The sequence below is a fragment of the Stegodyphus dumicola genome, chromosome 6 (assembly GCF_044657685.1).
Source record: "Stegodyphus dumicola isolate Sdum_Otavi_A_Nest chromosome 6, ASM4465768v1".
NCBI lineage: Eukaryota > Metazoa > Arthropoda > Arachnida > Araneae > Eresidae > Stegodyphus > Stegodyphus dumicola.
In genome coordinates, this window is record NC_140773.1 from 67,458,537 (window position 1) to 67,480,781 (window position 22,245).

Genomic DNA, 22,245 nt, shown 5'->3' on the forward strand with positions numbered 1-22,245 from the left:
CACAAATTATGGCTTAATAGAAAGATTTTAAATCTTTGTTGGAGAATTTATAATAATGTTTTGAATTGTGACTGACAGAATTCTTGTTTTTGTCTCCAGTTCATTTTCCTTCATCAACAAAACTTTCACTTGCCATTTAGCATGTAAAAGAAGTATTTTAATTCCTTGTTTTAAGAAGGTAAATATTGCATGAGAGTTGGCATTCAAGTGTGATGCCTCTCAAAATAATTACATGCTATAAGCAGTTGATGGAAAGGAATGATAAAAGTTGTATCTATTTTCTCCTTTCCATGCAGCTGGGAAGAAAGTATGTGTTTAACTATTGTGGTAAGTAAAGCATACAGGATCATAGATTTATCTATTTTAGTACATTAAAGATTAGAAATATAACAAGTAAAATTTATTTTTGCTTAACTCATAGCTTGTGGAAATTGGTATTCTCTTTGTTCAGCATGAAGCAAATTGTTTAGTTTATGTGCCGTAAAAGCAACCTATGTAGGTATTCTCCTAAATTAATTTTATATATTTTTGTCCTCCTTCTGTTAAAATGATAATGTAATTTTTGTTTTTGTTTTCAATGAAAGTGAAGAGGCAATTTGATTTAAGGTAGAGATTATCAAACTTTTTTCATTTCATGCTATGCAAATAAAAATAAAAAATATATGTTCCATTATAAAAGCATTTTCTGACTAAAACATCAATGCATCCTAAATGGAATACTTATAATCAAATATTAAAATTATTTTTAATTTATACAGTCAAAAGTCGTTAATCCGGACACCCGTAATACGAAATGATCTATAATCCGGATCTCAAAGCTACAAACTTTGAAACTACAAACTTTGAACTCACGCATGTGTGAACGCATGCACATAGGTGTTTAAGCATGTGTGTAATACCTATACACATGTGCGCATGCACATAATACGTTTACGCATGCGCGTTTAATGTATAATGGACGGTATAAGCTAAGCTAAAATTATCTATTTCAGTTAATGTTGCAGATTGCGTTGTTCCTTAATCTTCTAATTGGATCCGGTTTAGTATTTTTTGCGTACTGTTAGAGCAATTTTATAAAAGTAAGCTTGAACTTTCGATTATGTCAAATAGAATTTCCGATTCTGGAGCTGCCAAAGGATCTATCTACAAAGCGAAAGCATGTTTCGATGTCCATCAAACAAAAAGTGGAATTGCTGCAAAAAATGGATAAAGGCATATCCTTTGTTTTTCTAACATTCCGAAATCTGTTTATCAATTTTAACGCTGCTATGCTTGGGGGGTGGGACATTGCGGCAAGCAATAAACTGTAAGTTGATCTGTCAGCACTATCCTTATCTTCAGGGCAGATGTTTTTATTTTATTCAGCTTATAATTCCTTACTAAATGTAGTATTTCATCTCGATGTACTCCGTCTTTGATGTGATTTAAATCAAATGCCTTGTCATTATAAATATCACGAATACACATCAAATAGTTTTCTTGTTGCAATTTTCTAATTTTGACTGTGCGTAATGTATGCTTTACGCATGCGTGCGTTGAAAGAAATGTTTAATAATGTAAACAAATAAATATTAAGCTTTTCTTTTCTTTCTTTTTTTTTTTTTTTTCCTTTTTTCCTTTTTTTCCTTTTTTTTTTTTTTTTTTTGTAAATTTCGATACCCTTTAGATCATAATTGCTCTTTATTTCATAAATTACGGTTTCATATTTTTAATTTTATAATTTCTGCATGCCATCTTACCAGATTTAAATTGATGATCTATAATCTGGAAAAACCAATAATCTGGAATCGCCAAAGTCCCGACGAGTCCGGATTAAAGACTTTTGACTGTATTAATCAATTATATTCATAAATGAAGCTTTTATTATAAAATATAAATCTACTATATATTGTAGTAATTGATGTATTAAACATAATAATAAATATTAAGATATTTTATTGATGAGGATTATTGTGATGAATGAGCTTAATTCATTTATCTTCAATTATTTTAAGTCAGGTTCAAGTTGCAGCTGTGTCCTGTTTTTTTTTTTTTTTTTTTTTTTTTTAGTTAATAATATAGCTGAAAGTCCAATTTTGCAAAGGTAGATCTGTTGAAAGATATTAACACTTTTTTTAATAAAAAGTTATGTAAATTATCTTTTTTTTAACACATTCTTGAGATTTCTGTTGCATGAAATACTAAAAGCTGATTTTAACTGAAGCATTATCTAGCACAGAGTGCACAGTAGGGAACAGACTCTTATCTAAATTTCATTTCCAGGAAAGTAGAAATGAAAATTATTAGCAAGTCCTATGCAGTCTTTTTGTATATTGTTCTATCTGAGTGAATGTCAGATTATTATACTCTTTTAATGTTGGTAATGAAGCAACTTGCTTTTCGCATCCTTAATTATGCATTTTTTTCATAGCAGCTTTTATTTTTTCCTTTGCAATAAAGGCACTTATGTTGGAATCTTGTAAACTAAATTCAGTTTTCCAAAAATATTGGATAAATACACTAAATATGATAGCCAGAGTTCATTAGTCAAACAGATATGTTCAAATTTAGATTTTATTAGGAATACTTGGGCTTCTGAACTTAAGTCATAGAGCCTATTTAAAACATTTTCCCATAGTTTGCAGTTTGGAGTGTAAAAGAAGCTTACCATAGCTATGACTTATTTCATTGCACAAAACTGTAAACAGTAATGGATTAAGGGTCATCTTCACAGATTGATCTAAAATAATTTTTAGTCCTGTAGGCATTATTTTAGTACCTAATGCTGTAGTGTGAGAGCTTTGCATCTAGTACAACTTCTTTAAATTTTGTCAAAGTTCCATAAAATTTTGTCTACTGTAGTATAATTTGGAAGAAGTTCACAGAATAAGAATTCTTCATCAGTGACTTTTTTAAATCTAACATAAGCCATCGGTTGTCGAAAAATGGTTATGTGTGTGGTATATATTTTTTGCTTTATATTTTTGGTTAGTAGGTGCTATTCTCCAATAGTATTTAGTTTTTCAGTTTGAATAGTCCTAAAAACCAGATATGATGCCTCGACTGCTTGTACATTGATTGTGGTGAAAAAATGAAGTGATTGTATGTTAGTTTTCATTCTCTTTCTTTGTCACTGAAAAAAAATTGAGAGAATTACCTGTTAAACTGGCATGTTTATATGAATGTGCTATAGCAAAAGCAATGGTTTCATTAAGTGAGTTGAGAATTGTTTGTAACAAAAAACATCATTTTCATCTTCATCCCCCCTCCAAAATATTCCATGAATTTTCCATTGTACTTTCTTGTAGCAGTAGCATTTATTTTTCTGGATGCTTCGTGGTGATTTGAGATTAAAGGTTAACCACTTAACAGTTTCATTTAATTTCCAAAAATCGTTCAAAAAATGTCAATTTTTTAATTGCAGTTAATTATGTATTTTGTATTTATAAAACAGTAATAAGTAAAATTGTTGTAAATATAAAAAGCAATTTAAATGCTCACTGGTATTTCTCAAATTATTGCTTTTTTCAAGCACTAATGATGCACAAAAAAGCGCACTTTACAGGTATAAGTAAAAAATGGAAAATAATTAAAAACATTTTCGAACTTACCAGTGCATATTTCTTGTATTGTAATGTTTGATTTTTCTTTATATATTATTACAAATCAGATTTGGTATGATAGAGTATGAAACGTGTCAAGCATAGTCCAACATAACAGTCTGGGCAATAATACCATGTTTCTTTTCTAATTCTCTTTCCATTGACATTTTTCTTCAACAAACAAACATACACTTCCTTGTGAGTCTCAGCTTCATGTCATTTGGTGAAATTATTTTTAAAAAGTGTCTTTCAGTAAATCTCGTTGGATTGGGCCGAAGTACAGGATGGCCTTTTTTTTTGCAGATACTGCTCCATATCTTTCCATCAGGCAGTCAATGATGTCCATTCTAAATTGCAAATGTGAGTCTTTTCCCCCATTTTTTAATGCAATACAAAACTATTCCATAAGGAAATGTCTAAAAGATGAAATAATATTTTTTGGTAATATTTTTTTGGTAATATTTTTTTCCACTTTTCTTTATCAAGGGGTAATTTGTAAGATGTTGGTCCAATCTATCTACACCACCCATAGTGTTGTTATACTCCATAAGAACTTTAAGTTTTTTTTCTTATCTTGTTTTTGCGCATTGTTACTTGAAACCATTTCAGGATTATCTATTGTTGAGATAAGGGATACTGGCTTTTTGCCTATCCATTTCATGACACAGACTTTACCTCTCTGGTAAACAAGAATTTAACCTTTGTCAATTTTTTTAGATTTCAGTTCTTTAGGGATATCCTTTCTTCTAAGTGTTAGTGTTTCATACATATCAGTCGAATTGTGAATGAGAATATCTGCTAGTTCCGGAGATGAATAAAAATGATCTGTAGGGAGACAATGTCCTTTATTTAGAAGTGGTTCTATGAGAATCACCATAACTTGTAAGGACATACACATATTTTTGTACTTTTCATCAAATAGAGTGCCTTTTCCAGTGTATTCCAGTGTATATGATCAATGACCACACATATCCAGATTTGGATTCACACATTTCTACATATGATAATTTTGGGCACTTGTGTGTTTCAGCAACAAATGTTTCATTATTGGAAATATGCAAGAAACGGTTAATTAGATTGAAACTTCGGTAAGACATAACTCTGGGGAAAAATTAAGTTGGAGTGTCTTTTGCTTCAATATTGTTCAACTGTTGGTTTTTTGACAATGCCTTGAATAATAATCAGAGCGATAAAAATTTGAATTTCTTCTTTTGATGCTGGTTCCCACTTTTTACTTCTGGAATGCTTCCAATAGTTTGTTCAGCATAATGATTTGTTTTGTACACAATCAAATTAATTAATCAATCAAAACTATGTAAGCTTCATAATATTGCAATTTACCAGAACTGTCATCAAAATCTAAATGAATTTAAAATGTACTAGTGAATGGAAATCTCGGAGGAGGAGCGAGAGGATTCTTACAATCAATTTCGTAAACGTTTCTTGCTTGGCTAAGGTCATCATTTTCGTCGTCACTAAAATTGAAATCAGAATTGTCTTAGAAATTCTGAATACTTCCCAAATTGTTTATAGATATTTCAGATTCCAGTTTAGAATCACTAACTGACATTCTTTCTGAATCATCCATTATTGCAGGATATAAATTTTAATGTAAGTAATACAACATAAAAATTCTTTCAATACTACAAAAACACTCCCTAATAATATTGGCAAATATACTCGCCTTTCTAATATCACAGAACCATTTACTAACCAGATAAAACTGGTTTTCCAAATCAATATAATGGATAACTATCATTATGTATAAACAGATTCTTCAATTTTAAACTAAAAACACTCAGAGAGAAAAAATACGGGAGAAACAGAAAAGGAATCGGTGGAATAAATCTGGATGTACGGCCAAATCAAGAATTAGAAATGATAAGTGAACGAACATATGGTGTACGGTCAAAAGTGGCAAGTGGTTAAAATGCTAACTGTGTTACTATCTTTGACCAACTATTTCTCTTTGATTTTCTTGTTCCTAGCCATTTGTCTGTTACAGCAAAATTGGGCCTAAAATGTAAGTAAATAAATTACACAAAAATGTGATATGACAAATTCTATTCTAATTGGTCCTTCTTCACAATGTTGGTATGAACTAATGTGCTTGGGTCTAAGTTTGTATGCATTTATCAGAGTGTGATGTAAATGAAAAGGTGAACTGGAGTGATGCTATGATTTCTAAGCACAGCTCTTAGGAAACTCTACTATTCATTTCAGTAGTAACTTGAGAGTTGTAATCAGCATGTAGCCAATGGGCTGTTGCTGTAGGCACTGATTTCGGAAAAGATACAAAAAATGATGTATATATGTGTGTGTAACAGAATAATAAGGATTAAAACAAAATGTTAAAAGTGGTTCCATTTTACTTTCATTTTGAATATTCAGTTAAATCTTTTTATGTAAAAATCATACCACTAAAAATAATGTAATACATTATTAGTGGTACACTGCTGCAAAAAAGGGGGACAGTTCTGTATCTCCTGTTCTATTGGGCCGTTTGACAAAATTCAAATTGCATTTTTCATGTCTCGAAAGCACGAATTAGGATATATATTAGATTTATATATAGCACTATTCTAACATAGGTATTTTGACACAAAATCGGACTTTTTCTGAAATAACATATCAATTTTTTTACATATTTCGATTCTAGGATTCAAGTTATGCCTAAAAATATTAAATTTTGTAAAATTTGGGGCGAAATGTATGGAGAAATTCAAAATTTGTATTGGCGCTTTTTTTCTCAGTTTGCGTCAAGAATAGTTCATAAACTAACGAACTTCTTAATATATGGCAGCTTATTTTCCTTTTTACATTGTGTGTGAGAGGAAATAAAGTCACATAGTTCTTTCTTTCATCTTTCAAATAATGTTCTTTATATGATATTTTTATGTCATTATTTATTTTTTTTTTTTTTCTTTTTCGAATTTCATTTTAATTGTTCAATCAAGTTGCATGGTTTCTTTCAAATAACTGTTTTAAAAATTTCTATTTTCCCATTCAAACTGTGTAGTTTAAATAAAAGGTGCATCATTTATTATTTTTTTTTAAATAGTTTTCTTTATACTATATTTTTTAAAGTTATAGTAATTATTTTAGGTAATTTTGGAATTTTTAGACTTTTATTTTAACTTTCTGTGTTGCATTGTCTCTTCAGATAATTGTTTTAAAATTTTCTATTTATCCATTCGAACTGTGCATTTTAAATAAACTTATTAATATAAATTTTCTAGAATTTGATTTCATTTATTTGAATTGCATTTTTTTCGGAAGAATACTTTGTGACTCAGACTAGGAAGCGTTTGAAAACTGCATATATTAAAAGAGAAAATACAGTAAAGCACAGTTAACACACCTTTCAATGTTCCATTCAGAAAAGCTATATAAATAAGAGAGATATATATCCAACATTTTAATTTGGGATAACTAGCATACATTGCTTTAAACAGTTTTATAATTGTGCCCATTGCTTTACACAATTTTATCATCCTATATTTAATTTCTTAAAATGTTATTCATATTTTAGTCAAATATTTTATATTTGAAATCACAAGAATCAAATATCATAAAATTAAAAGAGTTTAAATTTTTAAAAATACTAAATGTTATGCAAAAATTTGTTTTTTCTTCTTAATAGCTTGCTCTTTTTTTTCAGGCATTTTGCAAGTATATTAAAAAGCATCTAACTTTCTATTTCAAAAGGGCCTACAAACGGCCGAGTGTTAAAGTCGTTGAATACTGGTAGTTAGCTCCGCGGTTCGAATCCCGGCGAATGGGCTGGTGTCATGGCCGTTTTTGTGGTTTTTATCATGTGTAATGTGTATACGAGCTGTCTTCGCTTAGAAAGTTCTTCACTAAGGCATCCCTCCTTTAAGGCAGATAGCCTGACTTTGCCGTAACTTAATTATCCAAATCAGTATTCATCAGTATTTGGTCAGAACCTTTATCAGTTTTTGCAGGCTAAGCATTATGAAGGCGTGCGAGATGAAAGGAAAGAGTGGTTTCGTCATGAGGGAAAACGTCTTTTGCTGATATCTATATATGTCACTGGATAAATTATGGAATCTTTAAATAATTCGAATGAGAAATCATGGGATGCTCCATTTATGATATGATATGATATTCTATGAAGTAATTTAAATTTATACAACCGTTTAGTTGAAAATCAATCATTCTTCACTTTAATCTGCAATGATATCGTTTTTGTCTTTTCTGTTAGCGCAAACTCAATTACTGCTATTTGCTGGTGTACACGTCCAAGTGTTTTCTCTTTGAACACCCAATTTCCTTGACGTAGATTCTCCTTTAAATTTTCGCTTTTTTGCCCTTAATTTCCTTCTTTCCTTCTACATTTGTTTTCAGTACTGACACAAGAAAATTAAGATTTTTAGATTTTTACACTTCTATAAATTTTGCATTTTTGTCAAATTTTTTAAAATATCATTTTCATTAAATGCATTTCAGCTGAAGACAGCTTCTAGTAACTACAAATAAAGTTTAAAGCAAAGTCCAAAGCATAAGTATTTGAATTAAAAATTTTTTGTTAAATGAGAAAGAAATAAACCACTCCAGCAGCACTCCTGTACCACTAAGTGACCCAATTCTTATATCGGGTGCAAAAAATCTTAATTATATTATTTAGAGTTTTTAAGCCTAAAAATTTCTATATTAAAGAAAATGTTTTTTATTTAATCTACAACACAAGAGAAAATTACTACTTAAAAAATTCTTTCTAAGAGGATTAATGCAAAAATTTATGTTTATATATATGTTTTTTAAAGCTGGGACATGACCCAAAGTGTCAACGTCTTGTTTGCTTAAAAATTTTGTGAAAATAAACATCAAACGAACTTTTGTCAATTTTAGACAATTAAATTTAAATGAAGTGAAACGGTGAAGGTAAAAATTTACTCTTACAAATATATATATATACATATATATAAAAGAGGAAAAAATAAAGAAATTTTAAAAAACTTTAAAAATTTGAATATCATCTACAATTTAAAAAATAGCATTTCATATATAGTATTAATAAACATTTATTATGCATCACTGAGGGGAAAATTTTCACATAATTAATTCTCTGTAAAAATTTATTTGAAATTTAAGGTTAAAAATAGCTGTGGCAATTCACTGTAACAAAATCCATAAACCACATTTGGTGTTATTATTGCTAAAAAAAAGATGCCAAATTTCAAACCACGCGAATACGTAAATTCGTGCATATCTTAGAAAATTTTGAATGAAAAAAGGTCTAATTTTTTGTAGGTATGCTTAGAAATACACCTACTTTAAGATGGTGGTAAAACTTTTATAGGTTATAATTCAATTTTTTTTTGGAAAAATTTATAAAAATTATTTAAAAATACAAATTTTAAAAAGAAATAAAAAATGGGTGAATTTTATTTGGAATGAAACTAAATTTCAAAATGTGAAAGGAAGAATAAAAAAAGTTTAATAAAAAATGAGATATTACTAAATATATGCCAAATTCAATTAACATTGAGTACCTAAAATTTTGAGAGCTAATTTTCTAAAAACTACTCATGCGATTTTTGATTTTTACAAAACTTAGTAGTCTGGCATAATTTGAGTCAAAATCGAAATATGGAAAAAAAAAAAAAAAAAGACATGTCATTTCAGAAAAGTCCGATTTTGTGTCAAAATACCTATGTTAGAATGATGCTATATATAAATCTAATGTATATCCTAAGTCACGCTTTCGAGACATGAAAATCGCAATTTGAATTCCGTCAATCAGTCCAGTAGAATGGGAGATATAAAACTACCCCTCCCCTCTCTTTTTTTTTTTCGCAGTGTACATGTACCATAGTTTGAGAAATCTTGAATTAGAGTATGATTAGGAGGGGAAGATGATTAACTCTACAATGTGGCTTTGATTCCCCCCTTTTTTTACATTTATATTTTTGTATTAAACTTTTATTTATTTATTGGAAACAGGAGCACAATTTTATTTTCTAATAAGAAGGCTTTGGAAATGGTGAAACTGGCAATTGGGGAGAATTAATATTAAACTACTTTTAAAAATTTTTTTATTACAGGCAGCATTGAATGCCCTAAGGCAAGACGTATCTGCAAAATTTATCACAGAAGAAAATTTTGTTGACGTTTTGAGAAGCATGCAGCCATCTATCACTAGACAACAAATTGAAATGTATGAAACGCTAGCAAGTAAATATGGACCGTTAACAACTAGATAAACTTACCATTTGTTTCATGAATTTATAGTATTACTTGTCCATATTTGCCTACTGATACGGTCTTCTAATACTTAAAAAGCATGTACTTGTAATACATGATTTGCAATACCTGTAATAATTTAATAATAAAGATATACTTTTTAAAAAAGGGGCTTATTATGGCGTACAATGGTAAAGATTTGTATATATTTATTAAAAATGCATTATATTTTACTTGTTAATAATAGCCTTGTCTTATTTCTTACTTGGTGATAAAACCTTTATGTAATATATTACGAATTTTGTATATCTATTACAGTCAAGAGTCTTTAATCCGGACTCGGCGGGACTTCGGCGATTCTGGATTATCAGTTTTTCCAGATTATAGATCATCAGTTTAAATCTAGTAAGATGGCATGCAGAAATTATAAAATTAAAAATATGAAACCGATATTTATGAAATAAAGAGCAATTATGATGTAACAAATATCAAAATTTACAAAAAAAAAAAAAAAAAAAGCTTAATATTTATTTGTTTACTTTATTAAACATTTCTTTCAATGAGTGCATGCGTAAAGCATACATTGAATTAGAAATCGAATTTATCGAAATTAGAAAATTGCAACCAGAAAACTATTTGATGTGTGTTCGTGATATTTATAATGACGAGGAATTTCATTTAAATCACATCAAACATGGAGTACATTGAGATGAAATACTACATTTAGTATGGAATTATAAACCGAATAAAATAAAATCATCTGCCCTGAAGATAAGGATAGTGCTGACAGATCAACTTCCAGTTCATTGCGTGCCACGATGTCCCCCCCCCCCACATAACAGCGTGAAATTGATAAACAGATTTTGGAATGGTTAGAAAAACAAAGGATATGCCTTTATCCATTTTTTGCAGCAATTCCACTTTTTGTTTGATGAACATCGAAACATGCTTTCGCTTTGTAGATAGATCCTTTGGCAGCTCTAGAATCGGAAATTCTATTTGACATAATCGAAAGTTCAAGCTTACTTTTATAAAATTGCTCTAACAGTATGCAAAAAATAATAAGCCGGATCCAATTAGAAGATTAAAGAACAATGCAATCTGCAACATTAACTGAAATAGATAATTAGATAATTTTAGCTTAGTTTATACCGTCTGTTATACATTAAATGTGCATGTGTAAATGTGTTATGTGCATGCGCACACACATATGCACATGTGTAAACGCCTCTGCACATGCATGCGTAGAAAGTTTGTAGCTTTGAGGTCCAGATTATAGATCATTCTGGATTATGGGTGTCCGGATTAACGACTTTTGACTGTATAAATTAAAAATAATTTTAATATTTGATTATAAGTATTCCATTTAGGATGCATTGATGTTTTAGTCAGAAAATGCTTTTATAATGGAACATATATTTTTTATTTTTATTTGCATAGCATGAAATGAAAAAAGTTTGATAATCTCTACCTTAAATCAAATTGCCTCTTCACTTTCATTGAAAACAAAAACAAAAATTACATTATCATTTTAACAGAAGGAGGACAAAAATATATAAAATTAATTTAGAAGAATACCTACATAGGTTGCATTTACGGCACATAAACTAAACAAATTAGCTTCATGCTGAACAAAGAGAATACCAATTTCCTCAAGCTATGAGTTAAGCAGAAATAAATTTTACTTGTTATATTAGAAATAATCTTTAATGTACTAAAATAGATAAATCTATGATCCTGTATGCTTTACTTACCACAATAGTTAAGCACATACTTTCTTCCCAGCTGCATGGAAAGGAGAAAATAGATACAACTTTTATCATTCCTTTCCGTCAACTGCTTATAGCATGTAATTATTCTGAGAGGCATCACACTTGAATGCCAAATCTCATGCAATATTTACCTTCTTAAAAAAAGGAATTAAAATACTTCTTTTACATGCTAAATGGCAAGTGAAAGTTTTGTTGATGAAGGAAAATGAACTGAAGACAAAAACAAGAATTCTGTCAGTCACAATTCAAAACATTATTATAAATTCTCCAACAAAGATTTAAAATCTTTCTATTAAGCCATAATTTGTGAGGTCAGATTTTAGTCTTTATTATAAATATAAATATGAAGTAATGAGAAACTTTTCAAATTTTAAGTGAATTACATTAAGCTTATCTTTCTCTCACAAAATAATTAAAAAATAGAATACCCATAGACTCAACTAATATCTGTATCTTGTTTTTCGGCAAGGAGTGTGAGGAAACATATGAACACTGTTTTAGCACTTTTTGTGAGGAAAACATTACCACACTGTTTGATTGTAGGAAAAAATGTTGATGGACTGTGACTGTGCTGTGGGCTGGATGTAATCCATAGGAATTTTTTAGAATGTGGTTTTTGGCAACTGATAAAACATCTAATTAATAGCTGGCTATATTTAACTACATATGCTTGTGCAACGCTTGCATCTGTTTCCAGGAAGAAATATAAGGGAAAAAAATTTACCCTTGTAAAATCTGCACTTTTTGAGAAGAAAAATGTTACCACACTGAATTATTGTTTTAGTGCAGAAAAAGATAAGGATAGGCTATATGGGAAAATGTATTGCAGGGTATCAACTGAAAATATTCTAAAGTAACAAGCATCTCAAATGCAATGTATAGAGGTGATGATGATTTAATATCGGGGAGGTGAGGGAAACATTTTTAATGATAAAAGTGAAACCAACAATTCATCAAGAGATAAATGATTAAAAGGCACTGTAATAATGAAATTGAATTAGAATGCTTAAAAGAATTGCTGTTGTACAGCTTTTGTGATACCACACATGACAAATTTTGCTTTAGATAATGTGCTTAAAAATTATTGCTCAAAAACTTATGCTGAATGCATATGCTTCCTGCCTATTTTGAAGAAAATAGCTCAAAGTTGCATAATTGTTACAAATTTTGAATTTGCTAGTAATTAAAGACATGCAATTACTTTAATTCAAGGATTTTCTTATTTTGAACATTTTTTATCTTTCAGTAATTATCAGAGTTTTTGCGAAAGAATAAATGCAATTTATAGAACTTAGAAACTGGATAATCACTGAATGCCCACACCTACAATAAAAGTATGGAGCATAAGCATATATTATAATTACTTTAAATTTGTTTATCAGTAGCAATTTATTAAAGAGACACTACATAGTAAGTGTAATCAATTTTTCTAAATCTATTTGTGCCCAAAAAGTGTAAATGTAGCCCGCACTAAAAAAAAAAAAAAAAAAAAAAAAAAAAAAAAACCTCTCTTTACAATTGAAAACATAAATTTATAAAAATCTGTGCCTATCTGTCTGATATTTTTAGAGAGGGAAAATATTTATGGAATGTTATTAAATACCGTATTTGACGGCATATAAGACACTTTTTTTTCCTAAATTTGGTCTCAAAAAAGTTTCCTGCCTCTTATACGTGAAGAACACAGGTTAACTTTCAATACTGAATGCTATTTTTAGCCCAGATAAAGATATAGACACACATAACTTAATTATTTTGCACATGCATGAAATATCTGTTGCCAAAAAGCGCCAAAGCTCGAAGTTGATGACGAAGTTCGAAGGTCACATTACGTCTATGGAGCCTTTCCTTCTTTACATACACTTTCTTTGACTCAGGCGACACATGTGTCGGTATCGGTGCTAATCTGTATAACACTTTTGCAGTGAAAAAACATAAATATAAACGTGTCGGTAACGAAACATGCTTTAACTTTGTAAATAGATCCTTTGGCAGCTCCAGAATTGGAAATTCTATTTGACATAATCGAAAGTTCAAGCTTACTTTTATAAAATTGCTCTAACAGTTTGCAAAAAATAATAAGCCGGATCCACTTAGAAGATTAAGGAACAACGCAATCTGCAACATTAACTGAAATAGATAATTTTAGCTTAGCTTATACCGTCCGTTATAACGCATTATGCATTTACGCATGCGCAGAAAGTTTGTAGCTTTGAGGTCCGGATTAAAGACTTTGTACTGTAACTGATTTTCAGTCTCTTCTACAGGTGAAAACAAGAATATCACAAACAGATTTTGGATATTCGTAAATGAGAAAAGATTTAACTCTTTAAAATAATTTTAAAGAACTTTTTAAAAGTTAAACTCCTGCTTTGGATCAATTTTCACTGCAAAAGTGTTTTTTCAACAAACTTATTAAAATCAGAGTTCAGATTCAGTGTAACAAATGAATATCCAAATGACGCCATAAATTTAGCTGTAACATATGTTCCAGAATAAATGTGCAGTGTCAGATTTCACATTAAGATATGCTTTTCCTGCATTTAATTTGCATCTTAATAGATTTTTAACAAATAGTATAATAAAGAGTACATAATTAAATTTTTTAACATACTATGGCACACATTTTTATATTTTATGTATTATCAATGTTTATAACTGAAATATTAAAAGTGCAATATATAACTGTGGCTCGCCAAATGTTTTTAAACTCTAAACTGGCTTGTGTCAAGTTAAAGATTGGGCACACTTCTGTATCATATAGTAAGGAAGAAATTATTAGAAAAATATATTAAAACTATTTTAAATTATAAAAATCAATAATATTTCTTTTAAAAATGCAGGAACTTAAGAAAACACAGACAAAAAATATGAAGAATGCAAAACTAATCGACTGCTTTTAAATGATTTGATTAGAATTGAAGAATTAAGCAATTTTATGCTGAATGTTAAAAAAAACTGCAAAAATATGCAGCCATCACATTAATTAAAATCAAACTATTGTTCTAATTAGATTCTAATTAGAATCTGCAATCACAATTTTGCTTTTCAAAACTAGTTTGTATTTGCAAAATTTAAAATAATAAAGCGTAAATGTAATAAGTAATTTTTCTCAAGACTTCTGTTCATATTCTTAGTCTAATTGTTATCTTTAATTTGTTTATGTGTATGTATTTATATTATAATTATGTTGTGTATCATAGAGAAAAATGTAAAGAGGTCAATTAACCCTAATTTGTGGTTGCTCATTCTGTGGATGACATGAAAATTAACAAAATTTGCTCATGCAGCAATTTTCGCAAGGATACAGTTCCCTCTCTAATTAAAAGAGCATTCCACTTTTCCCCTATTTTAATCATCAATGCATTTTCTAAAATATTTAGACTTTAGGTTGTGTTTTGTTCAACAAATGGCATTACTGTAACCTAAATTTTCATACAATGGAATCTCGAAATACGAGTACCTGTATATACAAGAAATTCGAGATACGAGGAAAGCATAAACGAAAAATTCATCTCTAAGTATGAGCATTGACTCGAGTAATGAGCAACGAGCCAGGCTGTTGGTATGCATAGCACATTTTCCAATCTGGCTCGACTTGAGGAATCCCCTCGTCAGATCACTGTGTTCTTTGATCTTAGTGTTTGTGCGCTTGTGAGTTTATTCCTTTTTACTTTTAACGTGAAAATTATCATTTCATGATGCCTCCTAAAAAGTAACTTAAGCTAGTGCTGCAAAGAAAAAGAAGGCAGCCATGGCTGCTAAAATTAAGAAAGAAATCATAGATAAACGTAAGTGTGGCATAAGACTGAAAGAGTTCACAAAGACTAACTGCTGTTTAACATCGACAATCTGCACTGTTCTGAAGAAGAAGGAAAAATTAGAAACCAGATTTAGCCAAAGGAGTTACTGTTACATCCAAAACTCCCAGAACATGTTTTGAAGCTGTTATCTGTGTAGATTAATGAGAAGCAGTTGATAGGCGATTCGGTGTCAGAAGCTATCATTTGTGCTAAGGCCAAGAATTTGTACTTGGATCTTCTCCAAAAAACACCAGGTTTGTCGACTGAAGATGAGATGGCAATGGGATTTTTGGGGGTGTGGAACGGATTAGCTGGATTTTCATTACTTTCAATGAAAAATTCGCTATATGAGCTCAATGCTGGAACAAATTAAACCCATATCTCGAGGTTGAAACATATACACCTGGAAGACCTTGTTGTATTCTCAACCCTTTGAGACTGATAGCCGGTCATTTTGCAAGCAAAAAGTGTGCTGTTTGTTACTTAAAAAAAAACAAAAAAACAACAACGAAGAAAAAATTTGCAAAGACTGTGAAGTAGAACTTTGCCTAGAAGCTTGTTTTGAAATTTACCATACTGAACTTAATTTCTAAAGCAATTTGTGTAAATATTGAATACTTGAATATAATAATTTACATTTGTATTCTATAAGTAAATCATAATCTAATTAAGATTTACTACTCTCAGAATGCTTTTCTTCATAAGATTGCTCTTAAAATGGATTTTTATGGAAGCCTGAAAAACCGAGCTATTTTAATTCTCAAATACATAATAAAAGTATGTGTAATTTTTTAAGGGGTTTTGATAAAAAGTTTGAGCCAACAGAGGGATAAGAAAACTATTCTTTTAAAAAGGGTCGATGAAAGAATATAAGTTTGGGAATCCCTAGTTTAGAAGATGGATTGAGATAGACAGCTGGTGGGTTTTCAGTGTCCAGAAAAGGCCATTTGATGATTAGAAGTGTTTTGAATGATGGTATTCCCAGGTTATAGCACCATTTCCAAATTACGGTTGCTATCACTAAGCAAGGCTATCTAAGGCTTATTGTGCTTACAGAACATAAAAAAATGCACGATTCCTTATCTAATCATGAATTTAATGCACAATTCCTTGGAAAAATAATGGCTAGTAAGCTCTCTCAGAATCTCACTGCTGTTGTATTGGGAACAACAATTATGAGATGCACTGCATGCAGACAACTTGAATACAGCATTATAGCTTAAGTATCATGCTTTTTTGTTAACAATCTTAATTGGGTACTTCATCATATTATGCTCATATCGTTTAAATGCCATGCTGGCATCAGAAGCATTTTCTTGTTCGAAAAATTTTCCTCTGCAAGGTATGACTGATGATGATAGCAAACTATACCTTACTGATTTTTATTTAGCTACTTTGTGGAGCATCACAGTTTCAACATTCCATGTACCAGCAGCTGTTGGATCAACAAAATGAAATTTTATGGTTCACAGTAAAATGTCAGATGCCTGCATTTTTCAGTTTTTCTGTTTTATATGCTTGCCAACAGTCTAAATAAACAGTTGATCCCTCTACTTCACTCTTGGCAATTTTTGCCATGAGTATTGTTGCTTCTCTCTTCGAAGCATAAGCAAGAAAAATCCAAGTTTCTCAGCACAACCTGTGAAATATCCAGTATTGTGGAAGAAACGTACCTGCTTTGTTTTTCTTCTCATGCATAGCTCATGCCCAGATTTTCATTTATATTCTTAATTTTTTAAGTGTCGTTGGACTGGAAGTAGAAAATACATCTATCTCATAAAATGCTCCAGTTAATAGTTTTGTTTCCATAATGGCTGAGTTGCTTCTCTCATTACTTAATTGATTTCAGCTCCTCTGTTTTCCAAACTGTTCCGTTGTTACAAAGTGTTCGGAAACCACTAAAACAGTTGTCAAAACATGTGGTTTTCCTTTATTTTCAGCTCTACTTGTTGTACCTCAAAATGCTTTCATTCATTTATTTAAAGGTCATTTTTGCGTATTCAGATGTGATATAAAAATTGTGTTTCTTGGAAGAAAGGTCCACTGGAAAAAAGAAAGAAAAAAAAAAAAAAAAAAGAGAGAGAGATAGTTCTATATCTTCTGTTCTATTGGGCCGATTGACGAAATTCAGATTACGCTTTTCACGTCTCGAAAGTGCGACTTAGGATATATGTTAGGTTTTTATACAACATTATTCTAACATAGGTATTTTGACACAAAATCTTGACTTTTTCTTAAAAGACATGCCAATTTTTTTTTCATATTTTGGTTCTAGACTCAAATTATGCCAAACTGCCAAGTTTCATAAAAATCCCATATATAGGTTTTAAAAATTCTTAAAAAATTAGCTCTAAAAATTTTAGCTCCTTAATGTTAATTGAATTTGGTGTATATTTATTAATATCTCTTTTTTATTAAACTTTTTTGATTCTTCCTTTCACATTTCAAAATTTAGGTTCATTCCAAATAAAATTCACCCATTTTTTACTATTTATTTTTAAAATTTATATTTTTAAATATTTTTTATAAATTTTTCAAAAACATTTTTTATTATAATCTATAAAATTTTTAACATCATCTTAAAGTAAATGTATTTCTATGTCCTCCTGCAAAAAAGTAGAGTTTGTTATTCAAAATTATCCAAGATATACATGAATTTACACATGCTACATTTTGAAATTTGCATCCATTTTTTTTATAGCAATAATAATGCCAAATGTGGTATACACACTATGTTAAAATTATTTAAAATATAAACGATGACTTTTTTTCCGCTCATCTGCAATGAAAAAAAGGAAAATAGGTTGGTATAAATTAATAACTTCGCTAAGTAAATTATTCTTGGCGCAAACTGAAAAAATTACGGTAAGATATATTTTGGAATTTTTCCATTAATTTCACACTGTATTTTACAAAATTTAATATTTAGACATAATTTGAGCCATAGAATCAAAATATGGGGAAAAAATGGCATGCCATTAAAAAAAAAGTCTGTTTTTTGTGTCAAATTATCTATGTTAGAATAATGCTATATATAAATTTAATATACAAGGGCAGATCAAAAAGTAAGTTGCACTTCCAAGTTATGACCATTTATTAAATTGTCGATACAAAAGGAAAATGGCTATGACAGCATACAAGGTAAGTTCAACTTTTTCACATAGTTCCCAAGAGACTCTAAACATTTCTTCGAATGGACAACCTACTTTTCGATTCCGGATGCATAGAAAACTTTTCCAGCACTATGTAACCACACGAAGATAGCTGCTTTCACCTCCTCCTCATTTCAGAATTGTTGTCCATGGAGATCCTTTTTAAGCCTACTGAAAACATGAAGGTCACATGGACGAATATCAGGATCGCACGAATATTGTGAAGAGAGGCCTGTAATGTCCGGTACATTTCCAAATGTTGGCCATGTGGAAGCGATCATTAGAGAGAATCGGCGCATAAAACTGCGGGAAATTTCCAGCATGCTAAATATTTTATATGGCAAAGTGTTCTCCATTGTTCACGAGGACCTTGGATTTTGTAAACTGTGTCAAAGATGGGTCCTTACACTAATGATCACGGTAGACAACATTTCGATTCCTCACTGGCATTTTTAACAATCTTCTGCAGAGGGCAACATGTTTTTAAGGCGAATCATCACAGGGGGTGAAACGTGGGTCCACCATCTTCGTGGACAACGATTCCAAAATGATGAGAAGCTGTCTCAGTGTGGTTACATAGCACTGGAGGAGATTTCTATGCATCCGGAATCGAAAAGTTGGTTGTCCATTCGGAGAAATGTTTAGTCTCTTGGGAACTATGTGGAAAAGTGAACTTAATTGTATGCTGTCAGCCGTGTTGCTTTTGTATCGACAATTTAATAAATGGTCATAACTTGGAAGTGCAACTTATTTTTTGATCTGCCCTCGTATATACTAAGTCGCGCTTTCGAGACATGAAAAACACAATTTAAATTTTGTCTATCGGCCCAGTAGAACAGGAGATACAGAACTGTTCCCCCTTTTTTTGCACAGTGTACATACTCCTCACTTCTAGGTAAATCAAACATTTTTAACATTTCTGTTTAAAAAAAGAAAATTTGCTAACTAGTGGCATACTGAAAGCTCTTCTCTTGACTACAGAATTGTAGGTGATCGATCATAAATTAACATTTACATGAAAAAAGAAAATAACACGTGTGTTGAATTTAATGTAGTGCCCTCCAGGTTCAGCATCCTCTTGTGAAAGGAGCCAAATTAAGTTCAATTAGTAGTTGAAGCGATATGCAGCGAACCTATGGTGTGTTTGCTCATTCCATCTTGTATGTGCTAACAGAGCACCTAACCTGTAATGTTTTACATTAGTGGCCTAGCTTGGTATTATTTCGAACCAGGGCCTTAATTGCTTGTACTTATACTAAACAACATGGTTTACTTGAAGATCTGAACAAACTATAAATGATCATGATCAAGACTGTTGACAAAAACATTGAAATATATTTGTATTTCGAGTCACAATTAAAAATATGTTTGTACAGAATACTATCAACACATAGTAAACAAAATTTGTGTATTAAAAAAAATTTAATTTATTTTTACTATTACTAACAGACAGTTTCTGTTTACAAATCACATACATGTAATATCTACACAATATGTGTATGAACAATACTAGATTAAATGCATGTCACTTTGGCAGGCATAAATAGTTTTGGAATTTATATTTGGCCCTAAAATTTATATAAATTGAAAAATAATTTAGCAAATGAAATTATTTTAAAACAATATATTTTACCTATACAATAAAATGCTTCATAACATGATGCAACACTTAAATTTAGTAATGTTGTATATTAATGTTTATTTACACATAATGTCTGTATTATGAAATAACATTAAATTTCAGTAATTTATTACAACCAAGAAATCAATAGCTGAAAAATCTCAATGAATGAACATTTTAAGCAATGAAGGTTAGTACTTAATAATTCCTGAAAAACAGTATTTTTGTAATGTCTGACATATACTGCAACAAGACAGATTGCGGTATGTATGTAACCCGTATAGTAAGCATAAAGTCACACAAGCATTGCATATCTGAAGGAGCAACTGTAGTATTAAAAAAATTAAACTAGAATATGAAAACATTTAAAATTAATAAAATGTATATAATCTTTCATAGGCTAAAGTTTCATCCATGTTTGATGTTGCAATCATTTTTGGTTTGCCAAAACCATCAGTTATTTTACTGCAATATATATAAATAAATAATTACTTCACTTCCTTCAGTAATATGTTAACTGCATGGTCACAAATTAGAATTTTTAATAATTTAATGTCAAATGAAACGAAGAGACAAAACTAGTCATAATCACAACATATTTAATTTACTTTTGTCTTTCTGCATTATTAACACTAACACATCTATGTACAGTAAATGCAGTATCAACATAATCGATAACATGAAAAAATAGATTAAAATTTGCACGCATGGTAGTTCTAAAATATGAGGTGGGATTCACACACACATCTGCCACTGGCTTCTTTGTTAATAATACTTTACAGACTACAAATGAATGGAACTGAATTAACAAATGAGATTCATATTTAAGACTTTTGGTTGCTAGCTGACATGGAAACATAAAATGAAATCATTCTCTCTGTCTCTGTGAGAAAAACTGCCAGTGGCGAAAGGAATGATGCAATGCTCAGCATTCACGAGCATTACCACACCAACGTTTTGATAAAGGTAATTCAGCTGTCCCAATGTCACAGTGTTTCTCTTTTTGCTTCTCTTTCTCAACCAATAAAAACCTAAGTTGATATAAACTGTTCTTGAGGTCAGACAACAGAACTAACTTGCTACCGGGTACGATAGTTAAATTATGCTTGGCAAATGCTTCCTGTTGTAAACTGAAAAAGAAAAATCACATATTAATGATACAAGAATTAATATTGTGACATAAAATGATACATTAATTTATTGCATAAAGTCTAATATATATGAAATAAAACTCAGTCTGGAAAAGCTTTTGTTTTGTAAATGTGAAGAAATAATTTACTAATTAATGCTGTTGCAATTCCTATATCATTTACCATCTTTTCAGTTGAAATCTCAAACAAAATACAAGATTCAATGATTGAATGCATTAGAAAATGTTACCTGTTGGGAGGTAATGCGATATACTGACTTACCGTATTTGACGGCATATAAGACACACCCTTATTTAGAAGGCCACACACATGTAGATGTAGAAAAAGTTATGTGTGTCTAGATCTTTATCCGGGCTAAAAATAGCATTCAGTATTGAAAGTTAACCTGTGTCCTTCACATATAAGACGCAGATAACTTTTTTGAGACCAAATTTAGGAAAAAAAGTGTGTCTTATATGCTGTCAAATACGGTAAATTAGAATGTTTCCATCTAAACAATGCTAGTCAAGCAGAGAAACAAAAACATGTAAGATTTGGTATCATTAAAGAAGCCATAGTGTGATTAAATGCTGCCAAGCATATAGATGTTCTACAATATTTTATTTGAGAATTTTTTAATGTTTTAAGTTAACCTCACGGTTAATAATTTAAATTATAGTGTTAACATTTTTTAAAAAAGTATTAAAATATCATTACTGATTATTTACCATTTTAAATTACAATTTGTTCCATTTTATGCCCCTAAATCCTAATGCATTTGATGAATTTTATGACTTTTTGGCATTTAGGCACATTCCAGGTTCTTTTCCTATTGTGAAAGCAATTGTAAGGAAATTGTAAAGTAATAACTTATATAATAGCTCTTTGTTTTGTTAAGGAGTTATCATTAATTGGTTATTTTTTCTTGATTCAGGAGGAATGGTGTAGATCAGCGATTCTCAACCTTTTGACTAACATG

General features: G+C 30.2%; 2 protein-coding genes across 9 annotated transcripts in view; one reads left to right on the forward strand and one right to left on the reverse strand.

The window, feature by feature from the left end:
- Positions 1–22,245, forward strand: part of LOC118193935 (ATPase family gene 2 protein homolog B-like) — a 177,979-nt gene that overhangs the window by 106,824 nt on the left and 48,910 nt on the right. For 3 of the 5 annotated variants that reach the window (XM_085818475.1, XM_085818471.1, XM_085818474.1), the window contains one exon: positions 9,650–9,956. The exons of the other annotated variants lie outside the window; for them this stretch is intronic. In XM_085818475.1, coding sequence (XP_085674601.1) covers positions 9,650–9,808 — 159 coding nt within the window. In that variant the 3' untranslated portion in view covers positions 9,809–9,956. Of the gene's footprint in view, positions 1–9,649; positions 9,957–22,245 lie in introns of those variants that run through there. 5 annotated transcript variants of the gene reach the window in all.
- The window catches only part of LOC118193934 (uncharacterized), a 412,362-nt gene continuing 410,832 nt past the window's right edge, over positions 20,716–22,245 (reverse strand). For all 4 annotated transcript variants that reach the window (XM_085818468.1, XM_085818469.1, XM_085818470.1 and 1 more), the window contains one exon: positions 20,716–21,266. In XM_085818468.1, coding sequence (XP_085674594.1) covers positions 21,062–21,266 — 205 coding nt within the window. In that variant the 3' untranslated portion in view covers positions 20,716–21,061. The remainder of the gene's footprint in view (positions 21,267–22,245) is intronic.